This window comes from Melanotaenia boesemani, chromosome 5, assembly GCF_017639745.1.
Source record: "Melanotaenia boesemani isolate fMelBoe1 chromosome 5, fMelBoe1.pri, whole genome shotgun sequence".
NCBI classification, from domain to species: Eukaryota; Metazoa; Chordata; class Actinopteri; order Atheriniformes; family Melanotaeniidae; genus Melanotaenia; species Melanotaenia boesemani.
The window spans coordinates 23,655,030-23,680,698 of NC_055686.1; the positions used below are offsets into that span (position 1 = coordinate 23,655,030).

Genomic DNA, 25,669 nt, shown 5'->3' on the forward strand with positions numbered 1-25,669 from the left:
CTCCAGAAAGTCCAGCCCAGTTTTCCAGCCTGTGCAACAGGATTCTGTGATCTACAGTATCAAACGCAGCACTGAGATCCAGCAGCACCAGGACTGATACTTGACCAGAATCAGTATTCAACCTAATGTCATTTAACACTTTGACCAGAGCTGTTTCAGTGCTGTGATGAGGTCGGAAGCCGGACTGAAATTTATCAAGATTTCCACTTTCATTTAAAAAGTCATTAAGCTGGTGAAATACAACTTTCTCAATAATCTTGGAAATAAAAGAGAGGTTAGAGACAGGTCTATAGTTAGAGGCGTCTAGAGTACTTTTCTTTAGGAGTGGCTTAATTAACAGCTATCTTTAGTGACTTGGGATAAATTCCTGATGCCAGTGAGCTGTTAACTATTAGTAGGAGATCACTTTCTACTGAGGTAAAAACTGTTTTTAAAAAGTCGGATGGTAAAATGTCCAGAGTGCATATTGTTGAGTTCAAATGCCAAACTGTTTCTTGTAGGATTGTTAAATCAACCATTTTAAATTGTGACATAACATCAGAATTATTTCAGGGTTTTAGACACAGACTAGTTTTTGTGTGTGTAAGGAGAAACATAAAATCTTATGTTCCAACACTGATTAAATCAGAGCGTTTACTCTGATCTGTGGTGGTCGCTGTCTTTGGTGCTCAAGACTGTCAATTTATTATAAGTTCAGCGCACAGATCTTGCGCGTGAACGGGTTTGAAGCAGGGTTTAGCGCACTACCCATTCTTTATAAGATTAAATTTAAAATTCTCAAAGTTAGAAACGCTGGTCGTTGTGTTGTAGTCTTTCTCAATTTCGAAAGGGCCAATAACGTTTGACTGAGGGGGGGAAATCACGTGGTTTACAGTGAAAACGAATGTCAAACAGAAAACGCTCATTTTAAGCAACAGCTGCTTGTTCTTTCACACAAGATGTTTTTAATGTTTTGAAGACAATGTAAATATCGGATGACACTAGAAGTTTTTCTCCAGCACTCTGACATCCTGTTGCTGACACCCAGCTTCACATCAGATTTCGGTTCGTTTACGTTTAATGATGAGGGGGGATCACGTGACTTTACGGAAACTCTTCGGAAACGGAATCGAAAGCATATTTGCATTTCGACTCGCGTTTAACTGCTGTGTTGTTTCGCAGGAGGGAAAACGAGAAATAAAGACAAAATGAGCTCAACTAATGAGAAATGTTACGACCCCCGCGACTCCACTCTGACGTTTGTGGACAGAGAAGATGAATTAGACTGTAAGTAACGTCATTGTGTAGCTTTTTTTAGTCTATTTTACTTTTTAGTAAAAGTAATTATGAGTTAATGCGAGCGCACTTTCATTTTTAAGCTTTGCAGTAATCGTGGTACATTTTAAAGAAGGTTCATGTGTCACAATTTCATTAATTTGTGTATTTATTTTCAGTTCTGTATGAAGGGTTTAGCTCTCGGAGAGCACTGATGTCTTGTGGCCATGCTGTTACTCCTCCATCTCTCACCAACTGGTGCCGTCGATTGCTGGAAAACGTTGGTTATTATTCTTTCTTTTTTAACGATGTATTTTCATGTGAGATGTTTCCACGTGTCAAAACCTTAAGTGTAATAAACTATTAACTTTATTTATTCAGAACTAAGCTTCCATGCTGTAAAAACTGGAAGATGATTATCTTTAAAACATTCTGAGCACAGACAAAATATTTTTTTCCAAGTTGGTGTACATTAGTTACATTTTGACCAGAAAGTATTTATTTAAGAATAACTTAATCTGAGTAAACAAAAGTGAATTATATGCAAACAAAATTAATTTCCATGTTTGTTCCTATCTGTGTAGATGTACAACGATAAAACTTTCCCTCGGTTTTCTTTTTCTCCTCTCTCATTGTTGTCCCCTTTGTTCGCTACCACACACCTGTGCACACGCTCAGTAAACAATCTGTGCTCAGTAAACATGACACTATTCAAACCAATCACATGTTCGGACAGAGTCATCCTGATTGGCTGCTTTGCTGCATCATAAAACTGGAAAAGATGGTTTCTAAGTCAAGAGTTACATTTTGTTAGTGTTATACTTAATTTCCATATTATTTCATAAACCATACATTTATTTACTGCATAGGAAGTGCTTTAACATTATTTTTACTACATTGACTGACATGTAGGGAAAGTGGTCATCTTTTTTTTTTTTTTATTTCGCTAGGCTAGTTGGACTAGCACTTTAGTATCTGTATGTCCTGCTGCTGCTAGCCTAGCTAGCCTAGCAAAATCAAACAAACATTAAAATCGATATGACTGATTTCTGATTTTGTCAGGTAACAAAGTGAAGATAATTTTATAGCACTTCCTATGTAGAAAATAAATGTAAATATATATAAATATAATTCTAACAAAAAACGTAATGAAATAAAGTTTGAAACGAACAACCACTGACTTAGAAAACGTCTTTTCCGGTGTTATCATGCAGCGACACAACCAATCATGATGACTTTGTCCGAACATTTTAACTTTTTCTTTGAGATGTCAAAATACACCAATAAAGTACAACATTTGCGTCATAAATTATGCCAATGTAAATTATATTTTCTTGTTGCCAGACAAGTGTACGATTTGTTTTATAAGTTATCCCTCGAATGCATGAATTATTAAAAAACCATTACACAGTTTTTTCACATACGATATTTTATCACTACGGCCATGTACAATGATGCTTTACTCTATTTTTAGTCTTATTTGCCTTTTTCTTATATTTATTTTTAGCTATTTTATAACAATATTCATAAAATAATATTCTGTCATGTTAATATATATATTAGAATAAAACACAGTAGTACCTTTTCCTGTGTATCACTGAGGTAAACTTTGTTATTACAATGTATGTATATTTATTACACTTAATTATATATTTAGTTATTTTTCAGTGTGTGGCAGTCTGTTGGATGACTCACTGATGTCCACTGAAGTGGCTAATATGCAAATATACCATCTACACCCATGCATATAATTGACAACAGTCATTAAATAGGTGTCTGTAGTGAACATTATGTATGAAAGGATTATAAATATTTGTATTCCAGACCCAACTGTACACAACAGTTTTAGTCATAATGGTCAAATTTTGCCTCAACAAATTTCAGATACGTTTTTTTTATTAAAGCAGATCTTGATATTAACATTGTTGGTTAATTACAGTTTTAGATAAAAGTTATTGATCGCATAGTCTTAAGGACTTTTGTGATGTTAAATTACTTGTTTATAAATTGTAACTGATTAATTATTATTTTTCATTATTTTAATTTAGGGTGAAAGCAGGTTTGTATGTGGCCAGTTTAGTTGTAATGCAGAGTGGCCTTATGTGGAGGTCCGGAAAATGGCTCTCCTGACCCCTGAAGAAAGGGAGTTCTTCGAAAGAAACATGGCTCTCAATGCTATCAAATTTTACTTCGACTCCAAAGCTGTGAGTACCTCCCATAATTTACTGTATTGGCTTGCAGTACCTTAAAATCTGTTACGTATTTATTTTTTTTTATTATTTATTTATTTATTTTTTTTGCTTTGAAGAATAATGAGATAGTGATAACAAATCCCTCTCTTTATTCACCATCTGCCACATCACAGTGTCCTGAGTGCAAATACTCTGTGACGAGGAAGGATGAATCCAGACTGAGTGTCCGATGCCACGTTTGCACAGCAAGAAAAGGAACGGCCTATGAATTCTGCTGGCAGTGTCTGAAGGAATGGAAAGGTGATCACTCCCGAACAGACCGCTGTGAAAATGAAGGCTGCTACAACGAGGCCCTAAAAACACTGACAACCTGTTCAGTTATCACCTTTGAGTCTGTGGAAGGAGTCACAGGATGTCCCTCCATCCGGGCCTGTCCCACCTGTGGCTATCTGCTGGAGCACAGTTCAAAAAAATGTAAAAACATTTTCTGTGTTCGATGTAAGGTGGAGTTCTGTTTTGTTTGCTTGAAGATCACGAGTGAATGTCTGAAAACAAGTAGTCATTTTATATCATGCTCTGATGGTGTCGCCCCCAGACAGACCTCTATACCTGTGTGGCAGAGGACATGATGTGCTGAATGCTGCAGTTTATTTTATATGAAAGATTGTCTTAGCAAAGATGTGTCTTGCTGTTAATTGACATTACATATCTATATATACAGATAAATATAAAGATAACTATAGATAAATATAGATATACAATATAAAGACATATATATCTCGTAAACGTGATAATCTTGTGTTTTGTTTGTCATAAAGTGCCAATAAATCTGAAGCATAACCTGTAACATACATGTATGTGTATTTCCATTTATACCAACACAGGTATGTTTTGTTTTGTGATCTTAAATAAGAATTTAGCAAGTACTATCCATGTTGTCTAAATGTGTTTTTTTGTTTACACAATGTGACTTTACTCATTTTTTGCTGCTATTATTTAAGTGAGATTGTTCAGACTCACGTCAGATGTGCTCATCAAATGCAGTTCTTGTAAATAAATGTATACTGCAGATAATTTACGTGAATTATTCCTATTTTAATGAAAATTGAACCCATTTATTAAGAAAAAAAGTAATTCACATCTCACATCATATTTAAGCCTGCATTTTGGTAAATGGTAAAAGGTCTGTACTTACAGTATATAGCGCTTTTACCCAAAGTGCTTTACATCACATTCACACACTGATGGCAGAAGCTGCCATAAGGCACTAACCATGACCCATTTGGATTAATTTGGGGTTCGGTGTCTTGCTTGCTCAGGGACACCTCAACATGAGCTCGCCAGGTCAATCCTCACGTCGGTTCCTTGGCATGTCGAGCTCGTGTTGACAAGCCAAGGATCGAACCGGCAACCCTCAGGCTACAAGACGACCACTCAGTGGGTAGTGGTATTATTCAGTACTCAGTGGGTAGTATTTTTCTTTCCTAAATACTCTGCTTCATATTCAAAATAATTAAACATTAATACAACACAATGATACTACACTATGCAAACTAAAGAAAAACAAACTATGAGCTAAGATATTAAACAGATATGTTTAGTTACATATTATGAATACACTCTTTAAGGCCGGTCTTAACTTTTACCAACCATTGTGAAAGCAACACTGTGGATCTGTGTTGAAGACAAAGAAGGTGTTTTTTTAATGTAAAAATCATACTCTGTGGCAACTACAGGGTCATTTGTGGTTCAAAGACCTCAATGATTCAGCTATCAGTGTGCAATACTTTGTACTTTTATGAGGTACTGTACTTTAAACCAGGTCAGTTACATACCTACTGGTTTTATGCAATTCCCAGTTAAAGTCTTGCTTTATCTTGCTGCAGTTTCCTTGTCCTTGTGGGTTTGTTTTTTTTTTTTTTGGTGTTGTTTGTTTGTTTGTTTGTTTTTTCTGTTTTTTGTTGGTTGTTGTTGTTTTTGTTCTTTTACAGTTGAATAGGTCAAATTAAATCAAACATATGAAAACAGCTGATCAGATTTGTAAGTACATAAAACAGGCAATGTGGAGCGTTCTGCCCTGAGTTGTAATTTCTCTTAAGTGGTAATAATGAAATGATAATAAAATCTAATTTAAAAAGGCTGAGAAAATGAATCATTAATGATTTTAGAGAATATCAGCAGTATGACACATAGTAGGACATGTAAGCTATCAAAATGTTTTTTAAAAGGTTTCATGGAGAGGCAGAAAATAACCTGAAATGAGTGGGAGATTTTCAAATTCGGCTAAACTTAAAACAGAAACTGTTGTGGTCTGAGTAGGTGGAAAGTACCAAACTAGATAAACCTGTCTGATTAAATGTGCTGAGGACCAACTCTGTTATCACCATGCCATAAGATAGCATATTGTAGGGACACAGTCCCAATTACTCTGAGTCCAGGTCAAACGTCTTTCTCTAACTTTCATTTCTTCGCAATGTAGTTACAAGAAGTCACATGACTGAAGATCTACAACACCTGTATAATGCTTTCACACACACCAGCATTTTTATTTTCAGTCAACTAAACTAATATCTGTGTCCACATTTATGAGAATCAGGCCCGTTTTTCCAAGAGCAAATTATACAAAGGACAGAACAAAGGTAAGAACACAACGGGCTCTTTTATATAAACCATATCTGGGTTTTTGAATCTTTAGCACACAGAAGTAAATGATAACCCTGGAAAATATTTAATTTACTCTTTCTCTCTCTCTTCCTCTCTCTCTCTCTCTCTCTCTATATATATATATATATATATATATATATATATATATATATATATATATATATATATAAAGGAAAGAAAATAAAAAAAATTTATTTTTGTGGCTTAAAAAACCGTTTTTAAGACACAAAGTGATCCCTTGATGATAAACACTTAACACAAAAACAGATAAAAATGACATTCATGGCTTGAAATGATCATTTGCAGGTTTGTTGTAGTATCTATATCAAATTTCTCTCCTATTGTGAATTAATATTCTCTTTAATCAAACTTTTTGAAAACTCTGATATTTCAGACAGTCATTGAATGCATCATTACTGTAACTGCAAATGAAACAGAAAGCATACATCCTATTTACCTCGGGAGACTGAGGAGACTCGTCAGTTTAACTCTGAGTATTAAAACTAATGGACCTTTAATTTGTTTTTGTTTTTTTGTTGTTGTTTGTTTGTTTGTTTTTTGTTTGTTTGTTTCCTGATAGTTTGCTTTCATGTTATTTGTCAGTGCATCTCTGGAACTCCGTCGTGAAGAAGAGCTGGACAACGCGGTAATTCAACATGAGTTATAGGTCGTATGAAGGTAAGGCAGCTGTGCTGTTGTGTCTGTAGTAACGTTGATAGCGGGTTTTCTTTCCAGTTATAAGTTATTTACGCTCTTACAAATAATCCCTCATAGGCAAGTACCACGGCTTGATCAACCAAGGAGCAACATGTTATCTGAACAGTGTGCTGCAGGTGCTGTTCATGACCAAAGACTTCAAAAAAGCGGTACAAAGGTGTGTGACAAACATGATACACATAATAAAGATACCAGGTATTTTATGCAGCCTTTGTATCTCTGATAAATATTTCTTTATCTTATGTAGCGATGCTTGTGGAAATCATATTGATGTTCAGCTTGCGTCCTTGTTCAAACGCTTAAAGACACAAACAGCAGAAACAGTTGAAGTTACAGAGAAGCTGGGCATCCACAAAGGTACAGTATAACTGCACAGAATACAATATAGAGCCTCTGAATAGGCTGTTTGTTCAAGGATCAGGTCTACGTTTGATAGATTTTATTTGTTTTGGTTTCTTGGGATTCAGAGCTTTATTGTGAGAAACATTGATCTTTACAACAGTGTTAAGTCAAAATAGAACCACAGATTCAGAATATAGGATAATGAATAAATAGGTGCCAAAATGCTTTGAATAATGTTCAGTGTATTATTGCTTTCCACATTCCCTCCAGTGTGTGAACAGCGTGATGCTGCTGAGCACTTTGAGAAGATTTTAACACTCACCAGTGATGAAGCTGCAGAGGTAAAGATCTGAGTGTGATCCATATAGAGGTGATCTATGAAATTTGACACAAAGAATTAATAATGATAAAATAACATTTCTTTACTTTTGTTTTTGTGTTTGTATTTTCAGGTCTTTCGAGGAAAGTTGACACACAAAACGACTTGTTCTGATTGTCGTATAAAAACTGATGAAGATGCAGCTTTTTGGGATCTTCCTCTTGCGTTAGTGAATCCTCACGGTGAAGAATACAGTGTGGTAAGTAGCATAAAGAGATGATCAGTTTAATGTGACGCGTGGGCTGATAATTAGTTCAAGTGACAGCAGGTACCTTTCCAGGAGGACGGCATTCGAGAGTTCTTCAGGGATTCAGATTTCAGTGGAGAAAACCAGATGTACTGTGACGAATGTCGTACCAAATGTGATGCTACTGCTGTGAGTAAAGATAAAAACATGTGTTTCAAGTTTCCTGGCTGTAATGTTTATGATGCTATGACATGTACTCAGGTCCCTTGTGTTTTATTTTGTTTAGACATGTGTGATAAAACATCATCCAGAGGTCCTGATGTTGCTGCTGAAGAGGTTTGAGTTCAGCTACCAACAGATGTCATTTGTCAAAAACAGTTGTGCTGTGGATGTTCCCTCCACCCTGAAGATACCAGAGGTAGAGTTCAAGTTCATTTTAATATAACTGTAACCCATTTCTCAGTGAGTGAATGTGTGTTATCTTTTCTTTGGCGATCAGAATCAGATGTATGAGCTGTATGCGTTCGTGGAGCATTTTGGAAATCTGAAAAGTGGACATTATACTGCAACAATCAAGGATGATGAAGAGGACAGATGGTACTGCTTCAATGACTCTAGTGTCACATCAGTAAGAATAAACACTTTTATATATGTAATGTTGCTAATAGATTTTCTTTTTTAAAAACAATCAATGGTTTTGTGTGCTTACATAGAAATATGATGTGTGACATTTCCTCTTGTCACAGCTCAATAATCAGCCTTTCCGAAGACAAAAAACTGAGAAGTAAGTTTTGTTTTCATCTATTTTCTCTTGAATTTTTTTCTGAGTATAAAATTGATGACTTTTTTTCTTCCTACTAGAACTAGGACTGCTTACCTCCTGTTTTACAAAAAGAAACGTAAGAAACAAACATTTTTATTGTCTTTGTTGATGTGTAGTGTAAACAACATCTAACTTTGGTATTTTGTCAGAAGGGATGTTTTTAACTGCTTTCTTAATGTGCTGCAGATACTGGGATCCAGGACATCCAAGCGTCCAACTATGAGGGTCTCCCATTCAACACTAATAAGAATTATGAACAGCGTCGCGATAGTAACAAGAGCGCTGGTGAGGAAAATGCTGTAAAAAGTAAGGGATCACATAAGAAACCCTCTAGTTTTGATGCCAGAAAACAAGGGAAAGATAAGAGAAAGAAGGATGAAGATGATGATGAGGGTATGGGAGGAAAAGCAGAAGCTAATGACCAGACAGAAAGGAACAAACATGAGGCGTTCGTTCCAAAGAAGAAAAAAATGGAGGGACATGAAGAGATTCAAGAAAAGAAAGAAAAGACTGAAGCTGACAGATTTCAATCAAGAACCGATAAGCAGTTGGAAAAACATGATTCTCTTAAACGTGAAAAGGATGAGAAACATGTTAGTGTTAAACAGGACTTACCAAATAAACATGAGCAGCAGGGAGACAGAAAGACGAATGTTCAGAAAAACAATGAACAAATGACAGGGGTGAATAAGCATCCGCTAAGAGATGGAGCTCATGGCAAGCAGAACAGACCAAACCAAACCCAGGATGATGATAGAGAAGACAAGACAAACAGAAGACGTACAACACATGATAAACAGCCTGAGAGACAAAAGCAAAATGAGGCTAAAAAGAGGGATGATGATGAGGAAAGCATGGGAGGAAAAGCAGAAGGAATTGACCAAGCAAAAAGGAAAAAAGATGAGATGAGCCCTGAGAAGAAGAGAAAAATTAAGGTAAAAACAGACAATGATAGAAAGACTGGACAAAGGGAAGAGGGACATGAGGCTAAGATTAAAGACACAAAAGAAAAGACTGAAGCTGGAAGAAAGGAAGCAAAAACTGAAAAGCATTTGGTAAGATAAGAAAATGGTTGCATTTGAATCACAAAAGGATATCACTGTGCAGAAACCATTCAAATATCAGAGAAATAAAGAGGATAATAAACATGATCAGATCGATGAGGAGCCTTTTCCTACACAAGCAGAATCAGGAGAAATGGGACAGGGAGCGGGTAGTGATGAAAAGAGGGTCAAAGGGAGTTTTAAAAGTAAAAAAAAAAACAAGACTTATAAAGTTGTGGGAGGGGATTAAGCCTAAATCAAAACAAAGTGCAGAGCAGAGGAAGGGTGGAGCTGGGGCAGATTTCACCGAGCAATATGAGAGTGGAGATGAAGAAATGGAAGAAACTCCTAAATGTTTTTGTCTTTTCACGAATATAGGGAAGAACAAAAAAATAAAAAAACAAAAAAAACAAAAAAGGCAAATGAGTAATTAAGTCATTTGTTTAAAAAGCATGTATTTTTTGATGAACCAGAGTTATTTAAAAAATATGTCGACTGAAACTCATCAATACTGTGATAATTGAAAACAATCTAATAGAAATTTCATTAATATTCTTCTAAACTGGTTCCACATTAACATCCTGATGGAAATAAAGAAACCAGATGAATTATACTCAGTTGGAGACATTTTTACTTTAAAATGACCTTCTACACTCAGTTAATTAACTGTTTGGGGTAAATTGTGAATCTTATCAGGTTTAACTGGTGTGTAATTACACCAAATATCTTTTTCCTTTGGTTTATGAATTAATAAGCATTTGTCAGTAAAACAGACTTTTTCTGTGAAATGAAACACTTCAAAGCTATTTTCTGTTTAAATATTCTAGATGTGAGATTGTTTTATCATTTTTAGTTTTCTTATATCGAAGTGCTGATGTATCGACGGATTTTTATAAAGTAACAGACTTAATTGAAAACAGAGAGGAAAAGAGAAAACTGGGGAAATTGGAGAATATATTTTGATTAGAATTTCTTACAGAATGAAATTTAATTAAAAATTAGAAAACAGTTGTGTCAGAAAATAAGATTTAAATTAAGTCCTATTGATATTTGTTTTACTTGTTATTATTACAGTCTGTTTTTTGCTCTGTTGGGTATTAACTCTGTTGGAACTTATATGTTGGAGAGAAAACTCCAGTGTTCATGCAGGTTGTGGTTTAACTGTTTGCCAAGAAGTATACAGCACTTGTAGACTTGTAAAATACAAAAAGAAAAAAAAGAAAAAGAAAAAGATATTTTACATTTTATGTTTAACAGATGTTTTATGATCAAACCATTTTTGTCTTTTTTTTGTTTGTTTCTGATTTTGATTTTTAAAAAATAAAACAGTGAAGTGAAAACTGCCAAATAAAATCTTAAACACACCTCTAATTTGTTTGCTTTTGTTAAAGATCACTTGTCATTATAGGAGAAAAACAATGACAATGTTAAGATGCTTTGCAAGATGAGAGAAAAAAAATCATTTTAAAAAATTTGGATAAATCTTAGGGCTAAAATAAACAGCAGCACAACATAAATTGGATTTTTTTTTTATATATAACGTTATCAACATTATCAGTTTTAGTGACATCTCGCTGTGATCATGCCAAAACATCACTTATCTGAGGACAGACGTGGACAATGAAACTGTGAATGAAAGACTTTTAGTCTTCCTCATACCCATCCTTGACATCTCTAAGATACCAAAGAACCTGTTGTATGATTCTGACTAATGACCTGATAGTATAATCAAATTATGAGGAAGGGTTACCATCACACTTCCTAGTGAAGCACAAAGAGCCCATATTAACCCTTAAGGTTCGAAACATGAATAAAGTGGTAAGAAAAGTTTAATTTTTGGAATATGAAGTCTTTATTTGGCCCTTTAACACCTTTTCACCCTTTATTACCATGTGATGTGTCAAAATTATTATAGTGTAATCATCTGCTTTCTAGTATCTATAAGGGGGCAGAAGACAAGTATCAGATTGTGTTCAACAGGATTTTTGACCAACGTTTTCATCATAAAGTGACACAAAACGTATTTATATCAAACCGTATGTATCAAATATGTTACATTGCTTTTTGTAGTGCCCTACGTGGCATATTGAACACCTTTCGAACTTCTGGTTTGTTTGATCTCCTAGACACACAGCACCATCTACTGGATGGAGTTGGAGGAAAAAACTTTTTTTTTTTCTTTTTTGCATTTTTAAACTTCAGTAATTGTTACCTTGAAATTTAAGTTTCCGCATGTAGTGCATGTTTGGTGTCATAAACTAAACTTGCAGAATTCTGTTTAAAATGAGGCTCCCTGATTAATTATGTTGTAATCTGTAGTTGGCAGCAAATCAAATCAAATTGTTTTTGTCACATTCCCAGCATACATGGTACAATGAGCAGTGAAACTCTTTGTGCACCTACTCCAGATGTTTGAACACAACATCAGAAAAAACAGTATCAGACCTTCAGTGAAGATATAAATATGAATATAAATATGTGTGTGTTAATGTCCATTGAGGATACAGATGGCCTGAGGAAAGAAGCTCCTTCTCATCCTCTCTGTATGAGCCTTCAGGCAGCAGAGTGAACAGTCTATGGCAGAGGTGGCAAACTTAACGATGATGTTGTCCTCTGATGGTCAAGCAGTCGTAGGTGTAGAGTGTGTACAGCAGGGGGCTGAGTACACACCCTTGAGGAGCTCAAGTGTTAAGGGTGAGGGAAGATGAGGTGTGGTTACCTGTGTGAACCACTGTGGGGGGAGTTGTGGGGAGTTCTTAGAACCATCTTACAACTGAAGATATGTGTAGGAGGACAGATGAAACGTCCAACTGAATTTAAGCTCTGAAAGATAAAACTTAATCCATAAAACAGGAATCAAACTCGCTATCCTACAAGTTATATGACTGACTTGTAATGGTTGTTAATATTCATTATATGTACATCACTAACATGTTAACCAGCAGAAACCTCTTTACAATTTCTCATTGCATTCATTTCTTGAACTTCTAGTTCAAACATAGTGTGAGCTGCTGTCAGCCAAACGTCGCCAATTCAAACATTTAAACTGCATCATTCTGTATAAAATGTGATTACTATTTTTTCAAAGAAAGACAAAAGGACTGGCTCTGATATTTATTGTGTATGCAGAAGAAGTTTTTTTTAAAGAATTACAATTTCTGTCATTAAGCAACTTACTCCTTTTAGCAGACATATTATCAAAGAATGTGTTACATGCCTTTATTATGTCATTTTATCATATATTTAAATATTTTCAAGTTCTATTATAGACTGAAGTTGATGTCTGAAGTTCATATGGCAAAATAATGATCTCTGAATCCATCTACAACTAAATGCAAGCACTATTTATACAAGTATGACCTCAAATTAGAGAAAAGTAAATTTAACAACTAATATTGCATAAAGAAACATCAATAGCTGCATATATTGTAGCTTTTATCAAAATGCTACATCAAATGTTAGTCTATTTATAGCTGCACATGATTACCCACAGCAAGAATAAAAGCTCTAAATGAGTGTTTGCTCATGTTTGTAATCCTGACATAAATACTAAATGTTGACTGTTAAGTGCAGCCCGACTATTTCTTGGGTGCCCTCCTCTGCTGCAGAGATTAAGCAAAGGCGAGTTGATGTCTGCTTCCATAAAAACTCCACAAGTCCGTGTCTTGTTTCAACAACTTACTTCAAGCTGTGTTTCACACAAAATGGGAAGACATCTACAATAGTTACAAAAAACAAACTGTAATAAGAACAATTAAAAACTAGTTTGAAATCTAGGCTCCACAAAATTTAAGATTAACATACCACGTTGTAATTTTGTATTATATATATTTAAATATATATATATATATACATAGCAGTAGTACAGCAATAAAACTAAACCAAACAAAGAAAAGATAAAACAATTTACCAATACTGGCTGTTAATGTTAAAATCTAATACTGAACTACTACTAATAAAAGGTAAACACATAAAACAGTGCAAACAAATTTTTGCTGATTAATTGCTGCTGTCACACTGAACAGCAGCACACATGAATTATCAAGTGTTTCAATGTTATTAAATATGATTTTTATAATTAAGCTTTCTGCTGTTACTAAAAGTCAAACCATATCATCCTTACTATTTCAATACTTCCAGGGTTTTCTTTCATCTTTGTTCTCACGCTTTTTACAGTTTTCCTTCTCTTTCTGTCTCTCACTTTTTCCTTTTGTTACAGTTTGTGAAGTCCTCTCATTTCTCGTTAAGCTGCTTGATTTTAGACGTGGAGAACTGCTGCATTTACTAGAATCATTCGCTCTGCACAGGCTGCGTGAGCGTCTTGGTAGAGATGGAGTAGAGGAGTGAACTTGATGTGGTTCTACATGAGACTTAAACCCACCACTGACACATGCCTCTCTTCTGGGTTTAGTAGTTTTCCCTTGTATTTTTACACCTACTTCCGGCTTCCAGTGGTTGATCACTGCTGTAGGTTGTGCAGGTTTTACTTTGCTCATCGTCGGGCTGTGATCAGATGGATGTGGGTTTTTTCCACTCGTAATAATGTTATCTTGATTTATGAGGGAGACGTGTTTTGGTCTTTTGATTTCGTAGTTAGGGGGTTGTTGAAGCATCCACTCAGGATGCGTTGTCTCTAGGAAACCTCCAGTGTAAAGATGGTACATGTGTTCCTTTGTACCATATTGCTGTCCATTTGCTTCAGTAACAGCAGGAGGCAAAATATTCCCGCGTTGCCTCACGGGTCCTGTTTCCTGCTCAAATTGTTTATCACATGAGCTGGTCTGTTTCCTCAATAATGCTTTGCCATCACAATTCAAGTCCTTATCATTCCCTACTCTGCAACTTTCAACAGCTGCCTCGTCCCATCTGTCTTTATCCAAAACACCAGCATGTTCACGATGAGTTTTAAGATCACTGCTGTCAGTCCTCGTAGATTGTCCACTCACTTTAAATAAAAACAGAAACAGTTATTACACTAAAAGTCAATTTTCAAGAAGAATTCACGCGAATCAACACTATGCTTTAGAAAAATGCTAAGTTAAATACTAAATCTTAAGAAAAAAAAAAAAAGAAAAATAAACATGAGCCACTTAAGATTGGGTACTGTGATTATTTCTATTAGAAAATGCACTTAAATAAACACAATGTCTTCTACAAACAAGAAGAAGCTGTTAAACATGATAAAAGATTGTTTGTTTTAGTAATTCTTTACTTAACTACTAATAGCCAGTCCTTCCAGGAATTCACTAAGTTGCTATAGCAACTATTAACACAAATTCAGCATATCCTTGAAATTCCTGCACATCACTGTAAAATTCTCCATTTTCTGCCATTTTAATGCAGCTTTGACAAATACCAGAACTTTTCCACATTAACCTGTATGTACATGTCATCAACATTTACTTTTCTGTTTCTGATTTTGAACATTTAGACAGAAATGTAACCTGGATTATATCAAACAAGAGAAGGCAGCAGTACGCCACAGACACGTTTAACACAAAGAAGAAAAGAAACACAAAGCATCAGCTATTTAAAATCACTATCAGGAACCAAGTATGACAGTTTGGTTACTGCACAACCATCACACTATGGCCTTATTATATCTATATTCATTATGTCTTTTTAGTTTAATCTTGTGGAGATTTTTATTGGGTGTGAAACGGGTGTTGAGAAGCCCCAGATGCAGCTCTACATGAGAGTTAAACTCATGTAGAGCTGCATACGACTGCATTTTCCTGCCATCTTGTATGTGCATGTGACAAACAACATGATCTTTAACTTGAACTTTCCCAGAGTCCTGCACCACAGTGATGGTAAACTGTTACAAACTGCATGCAACATTGTGGAGGAAAACAAACAAACGTTGTCAAGCGACAAACATTATTCTACTGCAAAACACCAGAGAAAATGTTTTTTGTTAAGTTTTTGTGCTTGTTTGTACAGTAAGTTGCAGATTCAAGGGCAGTTAGCCGAATGATAAAATACTCTCCCAGTGTTTTTATTTCAGTGTGCTTATTTTGAACAAAAATAGAAGAATACTTTATTTCACAAGTGAATTTGTTATCAAAAATTTACAAAAAAAAAGTTTAAAAAACTTTAAGGATTTAAAATAAGTGAAAACTGCACATTTGTAAACTTACCTTTCTGGTACATGAGGAGATAAGCTGTGTGAGACCTGTTTAGAGGGATGCAAATGTTCGAGAAGGTCAGGTATCTTTAAAGTCAATGTAAGCTGGGTGCATGATCACTGCAGACATCACTAGGTGGCATCAAACACTCAGAAAACATCTGTAAGTACACTACCTTAAAAAGTTGTCTTCACCTTCAAAATTCTGCAGTTTAACCTGAAGATTTGAGAAAAATTACTGTAAATTTTAACTTTCATGGTAATTAACACTTAACTACATGTGGATAAAACCCTTACCCTTTTAACAACGTTGTCATTGAAGCAATACCACTGTCCAGTTTCAAAAGATTTGATATCAGCAGTGTAGTGACCTCCTGATAGATCACCATAATGGTGAACTACAGCATAGAGATTATATCTGCATTTCTGGAGAGAAGAAAAAATCATCACATACATTTAAAAAGAGTCCAATCAAAACTATTTTTGGTGTGCAGACTTTAAAATACCTGAATGTGTAATGTTTGGGCTACATCAGCTTTGCACTTAAGTTTGACGTAGCAGTTCTTCTTGTAATTGAAGGCGAACCTCTTCAGCAGGAGGGTCAGAACATCTGGAGCTTGTATCATCTCACATTCCTACATCCCATAATGGAAGCAAATGAATGTAGAAGAGGCAGCATCCATTTATAATAAACATGTTAATAAACCAAATGCCCGACTTACTGTATCTGCATTTTTCTTTTTATTGCAGCTGGTGCAGAACATCTGGTCGTCCCCGCAGACTGTTTGTACCTCAAAGAATCTCTGCAGGCCTTGTTGCTGTAAACGAAGAGGAATTATTTGTCCAGCAGATTCTTTTCTATCTAAATGAAATTAATATGCACAGTAACCCTTGTTCCATTTAAAAGAAAACACTGTACCACATTAAAGGCTCTATGATATGAATCTTCTATCGCAAGAGGCAGAACCCAAAAGAAGTTTTTGGAATCGTGCTTGTTGTTGCAACCGTGGCATGTGGTCTTATGATTCAGCTCACCTTTAAATAACTAGACAGAAGAATGCAATTAGTACTGAGCATATGGAAATACATTTGTTAACATAACAGCACTTCTTTTAGGCTTTAAACTCAACCTTTTCCTGTAAAGTCATCCACAGTTGTAATGATATTTTCCAGACTTTTATTAAAGAAACATCAGCCCCTGATGTGAGTTACAATAAATTCTTATTGTAGTTTTTGCTAGAGTAATTGCTGGTTCACTTCTCTGTTTTGTTGATTAATGTGCACTAAAATATGAAAATATTAAGTGTGTTCCTACCATGGAAGCCTTTGGACTGGTTAGACACAGGATCTTCTCAAAGTACTCAGCAGCGTCTCGCTGCTTGAACACTGTGGAAAAAGTATAAGATTTTTTTTTTGTTCCTTTTGACACTGAAGCTAGTCACTGGCTCAAAATGTCTTAAATCAAATCTTACCATTTGTGATGCCAAGCATTTCTATGATGTTGTTTGTTTTGGCCACCTGTCTCTCTAAATGAATAAACAGTTCGTCCAGGTATGGGTCAAGGGTTGTTAAGTGTGTACGGCCATACCTGTAAACAGCAAGAGATACGAGTGTCAGGTAAAGCAGAGAATGTTTATTTCTCAGGGATCCGGATTTGGACTTCCCTTCTCTACACAGTCCAGCTGACCAGATAAACAGACGACCTGCTGTTTGCAACAGTATTCATGAGCCACAGCTGGACATTTTATTACAGTAAGAGCTGAAAAATTACATGAACAACGATATTAGTGGCTTAACATTCATTTCTACATCATTACAGCATTATTTACTTACTTCCAAATGCTAGTATGGCGCAAGTGGCTCTTATTTTTCAAGAAGTAACACATATTTGCCCCTTTACTAAAGCTGACGTGAGATAAGACACCCTGAACTTAATGCTTGAGGTATTAGAGAACTAATGATGTAATAGAGAAGCTCACAAAATGAGCCAAAAATCAGCACCATCCCAGAAAATGTGTTTTATGTATTACAACATATAAATTAAAAAAAAAAAAAAAAAGACAAAGCTGACGTTCCAAACCTTTTCACTGCCTCTCGAAAATCTTCTGTCATGAAAAGCACTTGAAGCACGCTGTTCAAATAGCATGTCAGACCAGGACTGCTCAGGCCATGGTAATCTAAAGACATAACAGTCACATTTTCACACACATATATGACTTTATATATATGCTATATGGTTTAAATGATAGAATTTTACTGGGCAGTCATACAAAGAAGAAATTACACCCTCTTTCATATCAGGACATAATTTAAAAAAAATCATCTGACCTTCACGTCTCAAAATTAAATAAATTCAACATCAAATGAACAACAACACATTGCATTTTACAAAAGGTCATTTATTATCTAGAAAATAGTGTGTGAAAACTAAATACACCCTTAATGCTTAAGAGGAATTAAGTTGGATTAAATCAGCAAGGTGCTGCTAAACAAAGACACTTAATAAACTCATCATCTGTATTAACTCCTCTGTAACAGCAGTTTGGGTAGCTTGCTGGCCTAGAGCATTAAGTTGTGTGTTAACACAATGCCAAGGAGGAAAGACATCAACAACGATCTTAAAAAAGTCATTGCTGCTACCTATCTATCTAGGACGGGTTCTGAGGCTATTTCCAAAACAATGTGGAGTCTGCAACTGTACAATGAGAAGGATTAATCACAAGTAGAAAACAGAAGGTAGCAGCACAGCTTAGGTTTGCAAAGCTGTATTTAAACAAACTTCAAGACTTCTGGAAAAATGTCCTGTCCCAAACTGAGACAACATTGTAAAAAGTGGGTCTAAATTCCTCCACAACAATGTTAAAGGTTGACAATACCATACAAAAAACAATTACCTCAAGTTATTGTTGGAAAAAAGGCTGCAGAGAGGGTAAGTTATTTTTCACACACTGATGCTCCATTCTGAGTAATATTTTTTTTAATGAATAATGATAATAATGTAATATTTAATGTTGTTTATCTGTGGCTGTTGAGAAGTAAACTCTTCTTCACACAACCTACCTGAGATGTTCAATTTCTCGAGCTTCTCAGAGAATTTTTTTACACACTGGTTCCACATCCTCCTGCACTTCAAACGAAAGGGTCTGAATCTAAATATTTACCTTTACGTGTATGAATTCACCCTGTAGAGACACAGCAGAAGTTAATGTACAGCAAGATTATTCACAGATTTAAAAAAAACATTAAAAAACAGCACAACACAGTTTGTTTTGCAGTGATACTAATTGTATATTACACTGTCTCTCTAAAAAAGACAAGTACAAGAACAGTAAAAGTGGATTTATTTATTTTTTTTCTCCATTTGTTGGTCAGTTGGTAAATTTTATGACATGCTAAGAAAAATTGCCAAGCGAAAATGGTAGGGTTTCAGTGGACGTTTTATGTGTATTTAGTACTCTTTTCCATCTCAGTGGTGTCATGTGTAGCCTTTTTATAAGCTAAATTAATCTATAAGATGAAAAAAAAATTTAAAAAAATCACAATAAGCGCCATGGAGGAATTATCGTGAAAAATCACTCTCACGCCATTAACATAAATGGAGCTCTGTAAAGTGGACAGATGACAAGGTCCTGGCTCTTTAAACACATTCGCTGAGGATTACGTTCAGCATAACAGGGTGTATAAAAGAAGCTGGATGTAGAGAACAAACAGACTCACAACTGGGAAAAGTTAAAGGAAATTTTAAAAAGACTATAAGAAGCTGAAGGACCTAACAGCCAAAGTGAGTCCAGTGACAGTACCAACAGTGGTATCAGCTATAAGAATAAATTGTATGGAATTTTGCGGTGCACTGGAAAAGCAAACCATGTAGATTACCAGGAAACCGAAACTGGGGGCTGGAAACCGGGGCGGCTGCGCTGATGAGGGGCTGCTGATCTTGGGGGATGCCTGGTCGGCCGCATCTGGGTGGGAGGTGATGGGGGGTGGCTGGGGATGGCGGTGAGGGTTGGATCTGGGGCTCGCCACTCTCTGGTCCGCCAGGGATGTCTCCCACAGGGTATGGTGGGAGGGAGGGGGGGCTGGGGAGTGAGAGTGGGAGGGTTGTATGCTGTGTGAGTGTTTATATTGTGTGGGTGAGGCTGAGGAGGCATGCATGTGTTAGGATGAGCGGGAGTGTGCAAGGATATAGGTGTGTGCATGTGTTTCTGTGTGTTGTTGGGGCGGGGTTAAATGCACTTGTGGGGGGGACCTAGGCGGGCCTGGGGGGGCCTGGGGGTGGTGTGCCGTGGGTCTGGGCTCTGCCGCTGTCCCCATCCTCTCATTCCCCGTTAGGCATGTGGGGGGGTGGGTACCTTCTGGGGTCGGTGGCGGCTCACTGGCTGTGGTTCCTGCAAGGCCCGGTCATGGGGGGCGGCCTCTCCTGGCCTGTCTTGCCCTGGGGAACCTCCTGGGGAGCGGGGGTGCCTAATGCCACTAGAGGCTCAACATCCACAGGGAAGTTTGCTTCCCTCAGGACTTACATCCCCGGACCCCTCTTATTTCCCGCTCTCTCTGTCTCACACACACACACTCACATGCGTAGGGAGTTGGGAGGCGTGGAGCCATGCAGGGTGGAGTGGAGGGGGCCATTAAGTGGTCTTCTTTGGAAGTACCCCATGGCAACTCGCCTCTCAATTTTAATTGCACCGAGACACCAAAATACAAGAAACACAACACACAAACAACACCTGGGGGGCATGGCATGCGGTGCATGTCGGGCGGGGCCACTTAGGTGGCCCGGCTCCCGGCTCATTGTGGTCACTGCCCCTCAATTTTAATTGCACACAACCCACACTACATAAACAGTCAGGAGCGGGGAGGGAGAGGGTGTTGGGGACCTCTCACACCCCTGTTCCTCTGGGTGTGGCCGGGGGCGAGCGGGGTGAGGTGGTTGCCCCGGGGCCGAGTCCCGGGGTGGCTGCGCTGGTGGGCAGCTGGCTCTGTGGGTGCTGGGTCGAGGGGGGGGTGCTTGGGGCTCGCTGTCTTTTGGTCCGCCTGGGGTGTCCCCCACGGGGCATGATGGGTGGGTTATGTGTGACGTGACTGTGTGATGGTGAGTGCTTGTGGGTACGGCACAGGGGAAGGTGTGAGTGTGGGGTTATATGGGGTGCAGATTGGAGTAGGTGGGAGGTGGGGGGAGGGGGTCGATGGCGCCTTGGTTCCCAGGGTGTTCGGCTGGAACATCGGGGTGTGTGCTGGCCTACGCCAGGTGGCTGTCTGGGGGGGCCTGGTCCTCCTAGGCATGTTGCGGGCCCTCTGCCTTTGGGGGGTGGGGCGGCCGCCTCTGGGCTCCTGGGGTCCTGGGTCCTTCGCTTGGGCTGCCCAGGGTGGCCGGTCCCTGGCGAGGCCGGCGGCTGCCGATCTTGCCCCAGTGGGACCTGTGCCCCAAGACCGTGGGGGCTCTTGATGGGGCTCTCCTCTACCGCCCTTCGGGTAGGGCTGGAGTCATCTTTATGGTGGGGTAGCTTGGGTTTGTGCTCCGGGGCTGCTGCTGAGGGCCCGGGTCTCTGGACTGCCCTGGTCTGCCTCTGACCTCCGTAGAGCGTGGTCGCATTTGCACGATCTCACTCACCACTCTTCATCACTGATTACTCCTTATTTCTCATGCTCTGCATGCTGACACAGTCACTGAGTTGTCCAGTGGGTTTATATACTAAGAGAAAATTCTTCTTTTTATTTTTCCTGTGAGTTAGTATCTGGACGCTGTTATGCTGCTTTCATGTTATGTCTTTTTGATTTGGTTATTATTTAAAATCTCTTAATGACTAGCAGCTCTGGGTTGTTTTGTGTGTGTGTGTGTGTGTGTGTGTGTGTGTGTGTGTGTGTGTGTGTGTGTGTGTGTTTCTGTTTCTGTTTTTGTAAAAGTTGTAGGAAATTTTCTGGTTTGTTCATGTACAGGTGTAACAGTTTGTTGTCTGGTGATGGTGTGGATTGGAGGGTTGTTTTCTTCTGTCTGTGATCTTTTTGTCTCCTTTCTTCTTTCCCTTTTGCATCTTTTTGCTATTTTCCATCTTTTTCTGTGCCTTCCGGTCAGGTCCAGCAAGATTACATAGAGATTACCAGGAATAATTTTACCCTGGTAATAAATTACCCTGGTCATAAAAAATGACCAAGATAAAAGCAGTGAAAACTGCAACTGGCATTCTCTTGGCCACCCAATGCCTACAGCTGTCTTAGGCTGGCCACCCCATCAAAAATTCCCTAGATACGCCACTGCTGGCCTGTTTACATGTAGTGAAATTATGAATGTTCAAGAGTGAATTTTTAGCCAGTGCTCTTTTGTCAGGTTTTCATAAACCACTGCAACACGGGACAAAATATAAAGTTACAAAGCATTCTTTATTAATTTTAAGACGCGACCATGGCGCACGACTTATGTGTTTTGGCCCAAAAAACATAAGCAAATTTACCATCTGGACACATTACGGTGAACGTTATGCAGTTTGCCTCGTAGGAGTAGCCCAAACAAACACAGCCGCTAATTCTCCACTGCTCCACGCCTCCAATACTTTTTTTTTTTTTTTACAGCGACAATCGACAGCAAAGCGATGATAAACGAATCATTATGAAGCGTCATTTACTCTCACCCTGCCCGGATTCCCGAAATCCAAACAACTATTTATAACGCTATGAAGCAGAAAGGACAAGGTTAAAAACAGTCACGAGGATACTCACCCTGCAGGTTGTCGATGTTCTGCAGTCTTTCACTTTCGATGGGAGGAAGGAGGAAGTGACAAAACGGGGCAGCAAACACACATAAGAACAGCGAACAACACTTTTACCAAGACATTTTTATTGAGCTAATACTCAAATCTGGATCATTTGCTGTGTCCAGCTTCCGGTTGAGCACAAAGAAAAGAAGAAGAAAAAGAAGTCCTAAGGCTACAGATATAAGCAGCGTCCATAAAGTAAGACAAAACATTTCTCTTTATTATGTTGTTAGTATATGTCAACTGTTCTGCTCTTAATTGTTATTAAAATAATATTTTTTTATAAAGCACTGAAGAATAAGGCATTGAAGGACAATCTTAAAGTGCTACAAGAAGAAAGAAAATAATTGTTCTTTTTACCTTCTTAGTCTACGAGCTCACATTTTCATTAGCTTAACAAGTGAAAATATCTGAATTTTCCCTGTGTAAGCTGTTTTATCCTTTTAATACATCTTTATTTATTATTTCTCGAATTTATCCAGGATTAGAAATTAAAATGCTCATACTGTTCATTAAGTCTAGAAAAACTAAATATTTCCTTATTGAAGAAAGTGTCACCTGTAAATTTTAATCAGCAGGAAATTCCCCGATCAACCTGTTTTATTAGTAGTGATAGTGTTTATCATCATGTTTGTAACATCAACAGTATGCTCCTTCAGTGCCTCGGATCAAAGGTTTTCCAACTCTTTGCTGTTTCAGTAAAATCTGAACCTGTAGACATATGATACATAATTCAGAATGAGTTCAGACCCACTCTCTCTTGTACACACGCTTGTAAATGGTGTATTCATTTAAATAATTTAAACCAGTTTTCTATCACTTTATATTCAAGTTACCAAAAAATACATTTTTCACAAAAGCTTGCCAAGTATCAAAAAATAAAGTATACAAAACTTTGACTCAGATCTTTGGTGTTATTTTTTTACTGAGTTATATCGTTTCAATGTCACATCTGTTTTATTCGTTTCTGTGTTTTGCCTTTGACACATAGACCAAAACTGGCTGGCTACATGTATTCCAGTAATGGTTATTTTTAAATTTTAACATATTTCAAAACCTCCATTAAATTTGGTACATATTTAACAATCATTGCTTCCCCCTGCGTTTGGTATAAATTAAGTGTTTGTATCTGTAAATTGTCTTTGTCATGTATGAAAAGGCATTCCACAGAAAATAGATGTACAGTAAACTAAATATATATTAAATGTTAAATTGTAAGTGGAATTTCAGCTATAAGTTTTTTTCTGGACGTTGGTAGAAGCTTTGTGAGTTGACACTTCTTATTCTCTCTGGCAGATCGTATACATTTTGATCTTGGCTGGGTGTCATCCCAGTATCTGTCTACTGCACTGTGTACCAGCCTTTCTTGAGCCTCTCTGCATTTGGCTGCATTCAGTTTCTATTTAACTCTGACATACCTCCATGTCCCTGAGAAGCACCACCGATCTGCCACCGATCAGATCAGTGAAAATAAAATCCCTTAATATTGTCAGATTCTCTTTTTCCACAGAATCAAAATGAGCCTTCGGGGGCAAGAACAGGTGGAGAAGAAATATGACCCCCTAGACAGCACTCTGACGTTTGTCAACAGGGGGGATGACCTGGATCCAGTCTGTAAGATTCATTTTCTCTTTAGCTGAGTTTGTAGGAAAAGTGCAACAAATAAGGAGGGTTTGTTTTTTTTTTTGTTTGTTTGTTTTTTTTTTTGTTTATTTGTGAAAATATTTGTCACAGGTCATTAAACTTTTCCTTCACTTTTATTTAAGCGGTCTTTCTTTAATTTAAGTTTTTGTCTCTCCAGCCTCTGATTTCAGCTCTCTCAGAGCAGAGATGTCCTGCGGCCACGCTGTCACTCCTGATTCTCTGTCCCAGTGGTGTCGCAGCCAGCTGGATGAGGTATTTCATGTCTTCAGCTATGCTTTTATGTGGGAATCATATTCAGACTAATCCGATGAGATTAAGAAGGATATGTAAAGTATAAATTGTGATATAATTAAAGTGACAAAAGAATAAAAGTCTAAATCCACAAATTGTTGGATCCACTTCCACATTTTCCTGATTTTCCTGTTTGTTGTTTGAAGGGGAATTACAAATTCAGATGTCCTGCTCTGGTAGACGGTACCAGGCAGTGCAATAAACTGTGGTCGTACCAAGAGGTTCGCAGACTGGCTGATTTGACAACTGAGGAGATTAAGTACTTTGAGGAGAGCATGGCCCGCCTGGCTGCTGCAGAATACTGTGAGGTTCAGCCTGTGAGTGGTCCAGTGGTTTATCAATGTTCTGAGTTATTTCAAGTTATTTTAAGAAAACAAAACAAAAAAACAATTAGACTGATTTTGAGTTGTCGAGGGTGTTGTCCTTTTTTAAAAATCTGCCCTCTATGTTTTCCACATCAGTGCCCACAGTGCAAGACGTGCGTGGAGAGGAAGGATCTGTCCAATCTGTGTGTCAAGTGCATTATATGTACGACTGAGCAGAAGACCTACCAGTTCTGCTGGCAGTGTCAGAGGCAATGGAAGGGTCCAGGCCCTCGATCCGACCGCTGCAACAATGACGGCTGCATCAACAAGGACCTGAAACTCCTGCAGACGTGTAAATCCATCAGCCTGCCTGAAGTGAAGGACGTCACCAGCTGCCCCGCCATCCGAGCCTGCCCTGTATGTGGCATGAAGGTGGAGCACAGCCAGGAGTTCTGTAAAAATATTAGATGTCCTCGCTGCCGTGTGGAGTTCTGTTTTGTCTGCTTAAAGTTAAAGCGTGAATGTTGTAAGACCAGTACACTCCATACCAAATGTGTGCAAGTGGTGTTTCCCCCAGACAGACCTCTATCCCTGTATGGAAGAAGAAATAAAGACAGTAGTTTGTCTTGTTCTCGTTAACAGTTCAACAAGAAAAAAATCTAATACAATGTCACTATCAAGTAAAATTAAGTCTTTAATAATTTAAAGTAGAAGCAAAACGTTTAGGTACAAGCTTATCTCCAAAAGACAAAGATTTTTTTCTTTGCTTCTTTATGGCTTGACTTTAAATTGCACCAGACAGGAATGTTTGGGACGACTGTGTGGATGGAAATGACTGCACTGAGATACAAATTATACCTCAATAATGACAGAAAAGGTTTCTATAAATATCTGATTTTATTTTAACTTTCTATAATGAAAACACAATCAGATGAATCTGATCCTTGTGAGT

At 37.7% G+C, this 25,669-nt stretch overlaps 3 protein-coding genes and 1 pseudogene across 14 annotated transcripts; 3 read left to right on the plus strand and 1 right to left on the minus strand.

Annotated features, from left to right (window-relative positions):
• Nucleotides 1–1,082: 1,082 nt before the first annotated feature.
• On the plus strand, nt 1,083–4,293 carry LOC121639607 (putative E3 ubiquitin-protein ligase ARI6). The gene is made up of 4 exons (XM_041984930.1): nt 1,083–1,266; nt 1,434–1,534; nt 3,303–3,458; nt 3,620–4,293. The coding sequence occupies exons 1-4, from the start codon at nt 1,188–1,190 to the stop codon at nt 4,073–4,075; spliced, it is 792 nt and encodes a 263-aa protein (XP_041840864.1). The 5' UTR covers nt 1,083–1,187; the 3' UTR covers nt 4,076–4,293.
• Nucleotides 4,294–5,932: 1,639 nt separating this feature from the next.
• Nucleotides 5,933–10,792, plus strand: LOC121639238 (ubiquitin carboxyl-terminal hydrolase 47-like). Of its 7 annotated transcripts, XM_041984402.1 has the most exons (13): nt 6,552–6,642; nt 6,684–6,788; nt 6,885–6,984; nt 7,075–7,184; nt 7,440–7,510; nt 7,622–7,747; nt 7,829–7,924; nt 8,022–8,153; nt 8,235–8,363; nt 8,482–8,519; nt 8,597–8,634; nt 8,745–8,761; nt 8,798–10,792. In XM_041984402.1, the coding sequence occupies exons 2-13, from the start codon at nt 6,767–6,769 to the stop codon at nt 9,620–9,622; spliced, it is 1,704 nt and encodes a 567-aa protein (XP_041840336.1). In that variant the 5' UTR covers nt 6,552–6,642; nt 6,684–6,766; the 3' UTR covers nt 9,623–10,792. The 7 variants fall into 7 exon arrangements, with proteins under 7 accessions (XP_041840335.1, XP_041840334.1, XP_041840332.1 ...); XM_041984401.1 differs by lacking the exon at nt 6,552–6,642 and adding an exon at nt 5,933–6,085 and having other exon boundaries at nt 6,714–6,793; nt 6,890–6,984; nt 8,745–10,792; XM_041984400.1 differs by lacking the exon at nt 6,552–6,642 and adding an exon at nt 5,933–6,085 and having other exon boundaries at nt 6,714–6,788; nt 8,745–10,792.
• Nucleotides 10,793–13,440: 2,648 nt separating this feature from the next.
• LOC121640717 (ubiquitin carboxyl-terminal hydrolase 47-like) lies at nt 13,441–23,125 on the minus strand. Of its 6 annotated transcripts, XM_041986569.1 has the most exons (14): nt 23,073–23,125; nt 22,443–22,474; nt 18,789–18,910; nt 17,809–17,905; nt 17,201–17,316; nt 17,044–17,114; nt 16,648–16,773; nt 16,451–16,546; nt 16,235–16,363; nt 16,026–16,154; nt 15,905–15,945; nt 15,742–15,776; nt 14,110–14,546; nt 13,798–13,958 (listed from the first exon to the last, which is right to left on the minus strand). In XM_041986569.1, the coding sequence occupies exons 3-14, from the start codon at nt 18,844–18,846 to the stop codon at nt 13,860–13,862; spliced, it is 1,434 nt and encodes a 477-aa protein (XP_041842503.1). In that variant the 5' UTR covers nt 18,847–18,910; nt 22,443–22,474; nt 23,073–23,125; the 3' UTR covers nt 13,798–13,859. The 6 variants fall into 6 exon arrangements, with proteins under 6 accessions (XP_041842499.1, XP_041842500.1, XP_041842502.1 ...); XM_041986565.1 differs by having other exon boundaries at nt 13,441–14,546; nt 23,073–23,107; XM_041986566.1 differs by lacking the exon at nt 23,073–23,125 and having other exon boundaries at nt 13,441–14,546; nt 22,443–22,528.
• LOC121640719 lies at nt 22,399–25,630 on the plus strand (annotated as a pseudogene).
• The last annotated feature ends 39 nt before the right edge of the window (nt 25,631–25,669 follow it).

Coding starts and splice junctions, on each gene's coding strand:
- LOC121639238 (XM_041984401.1), top strand. CDS start 6,767: ATGAGTTATAGGTCGTATGAAGGTAAG. Junction 7,925..8,021: donor CCAAATGTGATGCTACTGCT/GTGAGTAAAGAT, acceptor TATTTTGTTTAG/ACATGTGTGATAAAACATCA. Junction 8,154..8,234: donor CCACCCTGAAGATACCAGAG/GTAGAGTTCAAG, acceptor TTTGGCGATCAG/AATCAGATGTATGAGCTGTA.
- LOC121639607 (XM_041984930.1), top strand. CDS start 1,188: ATGAGCTCAACTAATGAGAAATGTTACGACCCCCGCGACTCCACTCTG. Junction 1,267..1,433: donor CAGAGAAGATGAATTAGACT/GTAAGTAACGTC, acceptor ATTTATTTTCAG/TTCTGTATGAAGGGTTTAGC. Junction 1,535..3,302: donor GCCGTCGATTGCTGGAAAAC/GTTGGTTATTAT, acceptor ATTTTAATTTAG/GGTGAAAGCAGGTTTGTATG.
- LOC121640717 (XM_041986565.1), bottom strand. CDS start 18,846: ATGTGGAACCAGTGTGTAAAAAAATTCTCTGAGAAGCTCGAGAAATTG. Junction 16,364..16,450: donor AAAAGAAAAATGCAGATACA/GTAAGTCGGGCA, acceptor TATGGGATGTAG/GAATGTGAGATGATACAAGC. Junction 15,777..15,904: donor GGTGAAGACAACTTTTTAAG/GTAGTGTACTTA, acceptor CCCTCTAAACAG/GTCTCACACAGCTTATCTCC.